We start from the raw sequence: 8,971 nt of genomic DNA, 5'->3' as shown, positions 1-8,971 counted from the left end.
CTTGGTGGCAGCGCTGGGCTCCGAGGTCGCGGGGACGACTCGTGCCGCAGCGCGCCTCGGGCCCGCCGCTGTCCAGCCCCGCCGGCCCCGCTCACCCCCGCCGCCCGGCTGCCGCTGCGCTCCAGTCCTCTTCCCCCGAACCTGCCCCTACCTCCCCCGCCCGCCCATTGGCCCCACGCCGGGCGCGTCAGTCCGGGGCCCGCACCAATCCAACGCTGCCTGCACGCTGAGATCCCGCCCCACCCTCCCGCCGACTGCCAGCCAATCAGACACGAGCCTCGCCGGGGCAGCCCAAACCTCTCGAGGCTGAGCCAATGGCAGAGGCAGACAAGCGCCGCAGGCGAAAGGGGCGGGGAGCTCGGAGGCCCCGCCTCGGTCAGGGTCTGAAAGCGGCGGGCGCAGGGCCCGGATGTGGAGAGTCACTTTAAACTGCTCCAGGAGCCAAACTCCCTGGGCCGCCCGCCCGCCCGCGCTCCCCCGGCCTCTCAGCTTCCCCGCCAAGGCCCACGCCCGCCACGCCCCCACGCCCGAATCAGCCCAGCCCTCCCGACGCCTCTCCCTTCCTTGCCACAGGACACCCGGCCTCTGCCGCCGGCCCAAAAGCCGTGCTCAGCTCGCGAAAGAGCTCAGGTTTGCGCCGCAGGAGACGAGGGACCGCTGCCCTTCCCCGGGGACGCGCAGCGGGAAGGACGCTGCAGCCCGGCTCGGCCGCCCCGCCCCCTCGTCTCCTCCCCTCTCCTCCCCTCCGCTCCCGGGCGCCCGTCCCGCCATTACCTGAGTGCTGCGCCGAGTGGCCGCCGCGCCGCCTTGAGCTCGCTCTCCTGCGCTCTCCGCCTGTGGAGCCGGCGTCCTCGGGCTCCCGGACCCGCCGCCGCCGCCGAGGCGCTAGCACTCTGCCCCCCACCCCTCAGCCCAGCGCCGCTGCTTCCGCCGCCGTAACGAGCCTCTCACCCATTGGCTGGGGTAGGCCCCGCCCTCCTCCGGAGAAGCCAGTCACCGCTCAGTGTGAGCGGAGAGCGGACGGGCCTGCCCCTCGCGGCCGCTGAGGCCTCTGGGAAATGTAGTCCCCGGTGCCGAGAGGGCGGGCCTGGGCGGGGCGTCCGGGCGACCGGGCCGGGGCAACACACCCCTTTGCTGTGTAGAGTCGGTTCTGCATTTTCTCTTTGCCTAGTAAAAAGCTCATACCCTTTTGCCTCAGCTGACGCCACAAGGTTTCATTTTCCCGAGGGCGGTGCGGCGCGGGAAAAGGTAATGGAGGCCGACTGCAGCGGGCCGAAGGGGCTGCAGGCAGGGCCGAGGGCTTTCCTGACTGTTCTTGATGTCCCCACAGAGGCCACGGCCCGCAAAGCCTGAGCATCGTGGGAGGATCGGGTGGGCGGAACTGAAGCGACTCTGTCGGGTTTGCGCCCGGCGCGCCGCGTCGGGAGCTGCACACCAGGCCGGACCCGCTCGGGAGCCGAGCACCTTCGGGTTAAAGCCGGCTCGGAGAGGGCGCCTTTGGCGCAGGACTCCGGCACGGTGCACCTGCTCGGTTTTTCCAGATTACGAAGAAGCGGAGGGTGGCGGTGGTGTTTTGTTGTTTTGTTTGGGGTGGAGGGGTGGAGTTTATACAGCTGCAGTAGACTTAGCCAAAGCTGCCGGAGCAAAATCTGAATCTGACAATAGAGTTAATGTCCCCCTCCTCCCGTCCCAGATGGTAATTTAGATCTGGAGTTTTGTGTTAAGAAATAAATGGGGCTCGCATCCCTTCTTCCTGTCGTGCACAGCTGTGTTCTTGCGAGGAAAAGAGTAGCTCGTGGCTACAAGAATGTCTCAAATACCCCCTCTCCTTCCTCAAGGCACTTTCCTTTCTCACACTCTTCCCTTCTCAAATTTCTCCTAAAAGTAACTGATGGGATATACCTTAGCCTCCTCTCTCCTTAGGCAGTCCATTCTGCTTCTGCCACTCTTCTCAAGCTGCTCCCCAAAGTTGCCAGAGACCTACTCACCTCACCCAGTGGTCCTTGCTTAGTTCTCATCTTGTCTAGTTTACCAACAGTAATTCCTCTTTAAAATGTTCTTCCCTATGGGAAAAGAATCTGAAAAAGAATAGATATATATCTATAACTATCCTCAGAAAAAAAATTCTTCCCTTGGTCACCAGAACCACACTCTCTCCTGATTCTACTTCTGTCCCTATTAAGTTGCTTTCTACTTCTTCTTTCTCGCATATACAGCCCTCTCCAGCCCTCTCTCAATGCTCTACTATCTTCCTAACTAGTTTAATGCACTCTCACAGTTTCAAATACTGTTCTCGAAAATGACTCAATATTTTGTCGGCGTGGTGATGAAGATAACTCTCTCTCTCTCTCTTTTTTTTTTTTTTTTTTGCGGTACGCGGGCCTCTCACTGTTGTGGCCTCTCCCGTTGCGGAGCACAGGCTCCGGACGCGCAGGCTCAGCGGCCATGGCTCACGGGCCCAGCCGCTCCGCGGCATGTGGGATCCTCCCGGACCGGGGCACGAACCCGTGTCCCCTGTATCGGCAGGCCGCCTCTCACCAGGGAAGCCCGATAACTCTGTCTTGAATTGTATACCTACAGTCCCACAAATATGTCTTACAAGCCCCTGAGACTTAACATATCAGACACCTTCATTGATTTGCCTCACCTGTGTACTCCTCCCCCTTGTTTCTGGGTTTGGTTAATGGCATAACCATCTTCTCTGCCCTTGGTTTAATTCTTGTTGGTTTCCACTCTTCCATCTCCCAGAGTCACCCTATGGACCTCTGCACCTCCTTTCCAGTTGCTTCCGTAGCCTCGGCTCAACCTTTCATAAATTCCTGTCTGGATTATACTAACACGGCCTCACTCAAATCTCTTCCTACCCTCAACCTGTCCTCCGCAGAGTTCTTTTTCTAAAGCCTTCCTCTGAACCTGTTCTTTCCAACCATGATGTTCCAGTGACTTCAAAATCTATTCCAGGGCTACCCTGGTGGCGCAGTGGTTGGGAGTCCGCTTGCTGATGCAGGGGACACGGGTTCGTGCCCCGGTCCAGGAAGATCCCACATGCCACGGAGCGGCTAGGCCCGTGAGCCATGGCCACTGAGCCTGCGTGTCCGGAGCCTGTGCTCCGCAACGGGAGAGGCCACAACAGTGAGAGGCCCGCGTACCGCAAAAAAAAAAAAAAAAAAAAAAACCAAAATCTATTCCAAACCCGTAAACCCAGTTCAAAGGCCTTAATAATTCAGTCCCTCCTACCTCTCAAGTATGGTTGAGTACTCTCTCAACCATAGTTTCCACCAATTCTCCCCACAGCTTGGCTTCCAGGGTTTTGCTCAAGCTTTGCCTTGTATAGGCCTCACTCTTCAGCAGCCATGTAGCAGAGTGCTACCAATTCTACAATGCCTAACTGCAAAGGAAATGATTTATCTTCTCCAAGAAGCCTTCCGTGAAATTCCTCTCCTTCCCTTCACCCTACAGGATACTTCCGTGGATACTTCTTCGGTCCCTCTATTATAGCACTAATCTATCTATGCTGTATTCTTCCTGGATTAGGCGGAGAGAGAAATTATTCATCTTTATATCTCCCATCAACAGGAAGGAGTCAATAAATGTTTGCTGCGTATAATCACAAACACATCCGTAGTACATGAATGAAATCCGAATTTTCCTTAGTTACTAGAGACAGTCTCTGCTTTATTCACTTATGTCTCTAGTCCCTCACGTAGTGGATACTTGAAGGAAAATAGATGTTTCACCCATGGCTGTGTTGCTAGGATTTAGGGTTCCCATCCCCTGAGCTTGACATGCTGAAGACAGCCTTCTTGTACCCCAACCAGGCTGAACCTTCCACACTTCTCAGGTCTTCAAGCCCCCCTGCCAGTTGCAGGGGCTCATTAATATCTTGGGTTCTTGGAGATAGTGTGCACAGAAGAGAGTTTGGATGGATTAAACACAGACACCATCAGGCACGACATCTGCTGGGTGGTTACCAAGAGAACAAATAACTACTGCCCTCTGCCAACAAAGAGAGTAAGTTCTCAATGCAAGTGTCCTGGGGTGGTCAGTCAAATGTCAGTGCATGGTCTGCAAGTGTTGGTGAAGCTCTGTTTGGTCTCTGCCACTGAACCCGGATGGTTCTCAGCCTGAGCCTGGGTCGTCTAATGATACTGACTCTTTGGTTCCTCTAAGTCCAGATACTCCCCTTGGCCCAACTCCCCAGCCAGGGAAATATAGTCCCCTCCAGGTAACTCATCTGTAAAATGAGAGTACCGTTACTTATCTCAATCTTATTGTGTAGGTTAAAAGCTACACACGTAAAGGACGTGAAGCTTTTGAGCTCACTCACATTCGTTGTTTTTATTACCTTCATCTGGTTTATTACCTAGGCCAAACTCAGACTCTGTCTCCTCCAGAGTGTGTATGGCGGACAGACTCTAGGATGACCCCTCATGGTCCCCCTCTTGGGGTTCATGACCTTGTGTAATCTCTTTCCTTTGAATGTGGCAGGACCTGTGACATTCTTCTAATCAATAGAATATGGCAAAGGTGAGGAGATGTCACTTCCTTGACTGTATTATGTTATGTTTAGTTTTTAGCTAAATTTGAAACAATGGAGAAACATGATTTCGACACATTCAGGGTATTTAATGAGCCAAGTTTTTTAAACTTGTTACAGCAAGTTTAAAAAAATAGTGATTGTCATACGACCCAGCAATCCCACTACTGGGCATATACCCTGAAAAAACCATAATTAAAAAAGAGTTCAGTACCACAATGTTCATTGCAGCTCTATTTACAATAGCCAGGACATGGAAGCAACCTAAGTGTCCATCATCGGATGAATGGATAAAGAAGTTGTGGCACATATATACAATGGATATTACTCAGCCATAAAAAGAAATGAAATTGAGTCTTTTGTAGTGAGGTGGATGGACCTAGAGTCTGTCATACAGAGTGAAGTAAGTCAGAAAGAAAAAAACAAATACCATATGCTAACACATATATATGGAATCTAAAAAACAACAACAACAATATGGTCATGAAGAACCTAGGGGCAAGATGGGAATAAAGACGCAGACCTACTAGAGAATGGACTTGAGGATATGGGGAGGAGGAAGGGTAAGCTAACCTGCCGACATTTTGATCTTGGACTTCCATTCTCCAGAACCGTGAGAAAATAAATTTCCACTGCTTAAGCCCTACAGTCTGTGATATTTTGTTATGGCAGCCCTAGCAAACTATGTACTGTACGTATACTACATATAGTAGAGTGTTGTTTTGTGAAATTTTAGTTTCAGTTGTGTGTATGTGCGCTGGGTCTCAATGCAAGATGCGTTTCTTATTATGGGTTGTAGGTCAAAATGTTTGAAAAACATTGGGCTGGAAGAAATGAAGGATTTTGCCTCCCAGTTCTGATATAAGCCAATTGAACTAAAACCTTATACTAGGCAAACCTGGAGAAACCGTAGCTCCACTTTTCCTGGGTAGGGCGCTAAGGAAAAGAAATGGGTTCCTTATGAAAATGACTCTAGAACAGTGTACTGGAGTGGAGTGTGTGGACAGAATTTACAGGGGTGTGGACTTGGATAGGAAGAAGGTACATGTTTATTTTCACTAATGTCTACCTGAAAATTACCATTTCCTTCCACTGTAAATAGAAGTAACAGATTTTGGTAATATTAGCAGTACTTGTAACTTTGTCACCAATTAAAATCATTTTCATATCACATTACACAAACTCTATCTCAAAACACAAATAGCAACCATTCCTATATTGAAAGTATATTAGTTTGTTATTTAATATATTAATAAAGGAGCACATGTATTATGATGCACAAATTTGTTTTTTTAAATATATTTTGATAATAACCATGTTTGTATATAATTTCTTTCCCCAGGATCCCTAGGTATTTATGCATTTAAGAACATTTTTCTGAGAAGGTCCATAGGCTTCACAAGACTGTCAAAGGGGGTCTGTGACAGATAACGGGTTAAGAAAATCTCTACAGGTATATTTTTATAGACTCAGGTCCTGCCTCTGTTACATTTCATCTGAGTCCTTCCTTATGTTTCTTTCCACTTCCACTGTTTTGGTTATGACCAAGACTCTCCTTCTGACCAGTTTCTTTTAACTGAGGACTTCTTTGGTTCTAACTTTGACTTGACATCTTCCCAAAGGCTGCCTCTGTGTTTACACCTCTGCTCTTGCAGTGAGTGCAGCCCAAGGACAGTGGCCCTACTCTGACACTCGGCCCAGGAAATTGACCCACAGGGTTACAACTTCTGGACTGCTGAGGACCAGTGGGAAGAAGGTGTCTTGGCCACCCAAGGAGCTTGTGACCATTAGAAAACCAGCTAATAACATCAGCAGCACAGAATGGGAAACCTTCAGTCCCAGGCCCTGCGGACCTGTTCCTGCCTCCTGAGGGTGTTTGACTTACTTTTGTGACTTCCCTCACCGCTTCATTTCTTATTTAGACTTCCAGCCCATGACCTGAATTTGTAGCCCCATACAAGACCCTCCAGACCCAACATTTCCATCGCCCACCATCAGTGGCCATATGGAGCGTGTCCATTCCCCACAGCGTGGAGTCTGCCAATTCACAATAACTGGTATCTTCACTCCCTTTGACTTCCACAGGCACACAGCACTCCCATTTTGGTTCACCCGCCTGACCAACACTGGGGAGAATTCCACACTCCCACAGAGGAGAGAGTGATACCTTCCAGGGGTGGGCAAGGACTATACTAAATCTCCTTCCCTCCACCCCCTTTTTTTTTTTTTTTTTTTTTTTTTTTTTGGCGGTACGTGGGCCTCTCACTGTTGTGGCCTCTCCCGTTGCGGAGCACAGGCTCCGGACGTGCAGGCTCAGCGGCCATGGCTCACGGGCCCAGCCGCCCTGTGGCATGCGGGATCTTCCCAGACCGGGGCACGAACCCGTGTCCCCTGCATCGGCAGGCGGACTCTCAACCACCGCGCCACCAGGGAAGCCCCCTCCACCCCCTTTATGGGAGAGACCATCCACCTTGTGCTGCGGGCCCCTACTTGGCCATCATGTCAGTAGCACACTCTGACCTCTAGAGGGAGCCCCGTGAATGACGAAGAGGAGGAGCAGCTCTGAGCCTTCAGGGAATGGGGGGCTGGAGCCTTGAATCACCAGCTGTCCTGGGGAATGGGGCTCACGTCTGGGCCACATTATCCTAAGTTCACTGATGACCTTTAGTGTCCTTTGGGCAGGAATGCCCTACTTAATTTACTTTGTCTGTTCTGGCTCCCCACCCATCTCTGCCCACTGCCAACATTTATCTATTTGGGGGTCATGATTCTTTTTTTTTAAAATCACTTTCATTTTTATTTACAATCAGAAAACAATTAGAAATTAAAGTGGGACGGTATCTACAAACAACAAATGCTGGAGAGGGTGTGGAGAAAAGGGAACCCTCCTACAGTGTCAGTGGGAATGTAAATTGATACAGCCACTATGGAGAACACTATGGAGGTTCCTTAAAAAACTAAAAATAGAACTACCATATGAATCAGCAATCCCACTCCTGGGCATATATTCCAAGAAAAACATGGTTTGAAAGGATACACGCACCCCAATGTTCATTGCAGCACGATAACTAAGACACGTAAGCAACGTAAATGTCCATCGACAGAGGAACGGATAAAGAAGACGTACATATACACAATGGAATATGACTCAGCCATTAAAAAGAATGAAATAATGCCACTTGCAGCAAGATGGATGGACCTGGAGATTATCATACTGAGTAAAGTAAGTCAGACAAAGACAAATATCATATGATATTGCTTATATGTGGAATCTTAAAAAAATGATACAGATGAGCTTATTTACAAAACAGAAACAGACTTACAGACTTAGAGAATGAACTCATGGTTACTGGGGGTAGGGGGAGGGATAGATTGGGAGTTTGGGACTGACGTGTACACACTGCTATATTTAAAATAGATAGCGGCCCGGCCCGGGCGCTTCACTTGCGCTGCAGACCCCGCCTCGAGTGCGCAGCTCTCCAGACCGCGTGAATGCTTCCCCCAGACACCACCACCCTTTGGAATGGCCAACAGGGGACCTGCCTATGGCCTGAGCCGGGAGGTGCAGCAGAAGATTGAGAAACAATATGATGCGGACCTGGAGCAGATCCTGATCCAATGGATCACCACCCAGTGCCGCAAGGATGTGCGCTGGCCCCAGCCTGGGCGCGAGAACTTCCAGAACTGGCTCAAGGATGGCACGGTGCTGTGTGAGCTCATTAACGGGCTGTACCTCAAGGGGCAGGCCCCACTGAGGAAGATCCAGTCCTTCACCATGGCCTTCAATCAGATGGAGCAGATCTCCCAGTTCCTGCAAGCAGCCGAGTGCTACGGCATCAACACCACTGACATCTTCCAGACTGTGGACCTCTGGGAAGGAAAGAACATGGCCTGTGTGCAGCGGACACTAATGAACCTGGGTGGGCTGGCGGTAGCCCAGAAAAATGGGCTCTTCTCTGGAGATCCCAGCTGGTTTCCCAAGAAATCCAAGGAGAACCCTCGGAACTTCTCAGACGACCAGCTGCAGGAGGGCAAGAATGTGATTGGGTTACAGATGGGGACCAACCGCGGGGCATCACAGGCAGGCATGACTGGCTACGGGATGCCATGACAGATCCTCTGATCCCACCCACAGCCCTGCCCCTGCCTTCCGTGAATGGCTAATATATATATATATGTGTATATATATATATATGTGTATATACATATGTGTGTGTGTGTGTATATATATATATATATATATATATATATATTTAGCAGTGACATTCCCTGAGGGCCCCTGGAGCTCTCACCCTCCCCTCTGCCAGGGTGGGGGCCTGGCCTGTCTCCTCTGGGGGTGCCTGATGGTGGCCTCCACACTATGCTTACTAATACATTCCCTTCTCCAAATCCACCAAAATTGGACTAACTGGCCTCTTTTCCCCAGGACCAAAA

The 8,971-nt window shown here is 50.5% G+C and overlaps 1 protein-coding gene across 1 annotated transcript; it reads left to right on the top strand.

The window, feature by feature from the left end:
- Positions 1 to 8,042: 8,042 nt before the first annotated feature.
- Positions 8,043 to 8,648, top strand: LOC307056768 (transgelin-2-like; the record flags this gene model as incomplete). Its single annotated transcript, XM_079709647.1, has 1 exon — positions 8,043 to 8,648. Exon 1 carries the CDS (start codon positions 8,061 to 8,063, stop codon positions 8,646 to 8,648), a length of 588 nt encoding a protein of 195 aa, XP_079565773.1. The 5' UTR covers positions 8,043 to 8,060.
- Positions 8,649 to 8,971: the final 323 nt, after the last annotated feature.

This window comes from Hyperoodon ampullatus (genome assembly GCF_949752795.1).
Source record: "Hyperoodon ampullatus genome assembly, chromosome: 8".
Lineage (NCBI taxonomy): Eukaryota > Metazoa > Chordata > Mammalia > Artiodactyla > Ziphiidae > Hyperoodon > Hyperoodon ampullatus.
The sequence above is the reverse complement of the archived record's forward strand: the minus strand, read 5'-3'. Positions and strand labels throughout refer to the sequence as shown.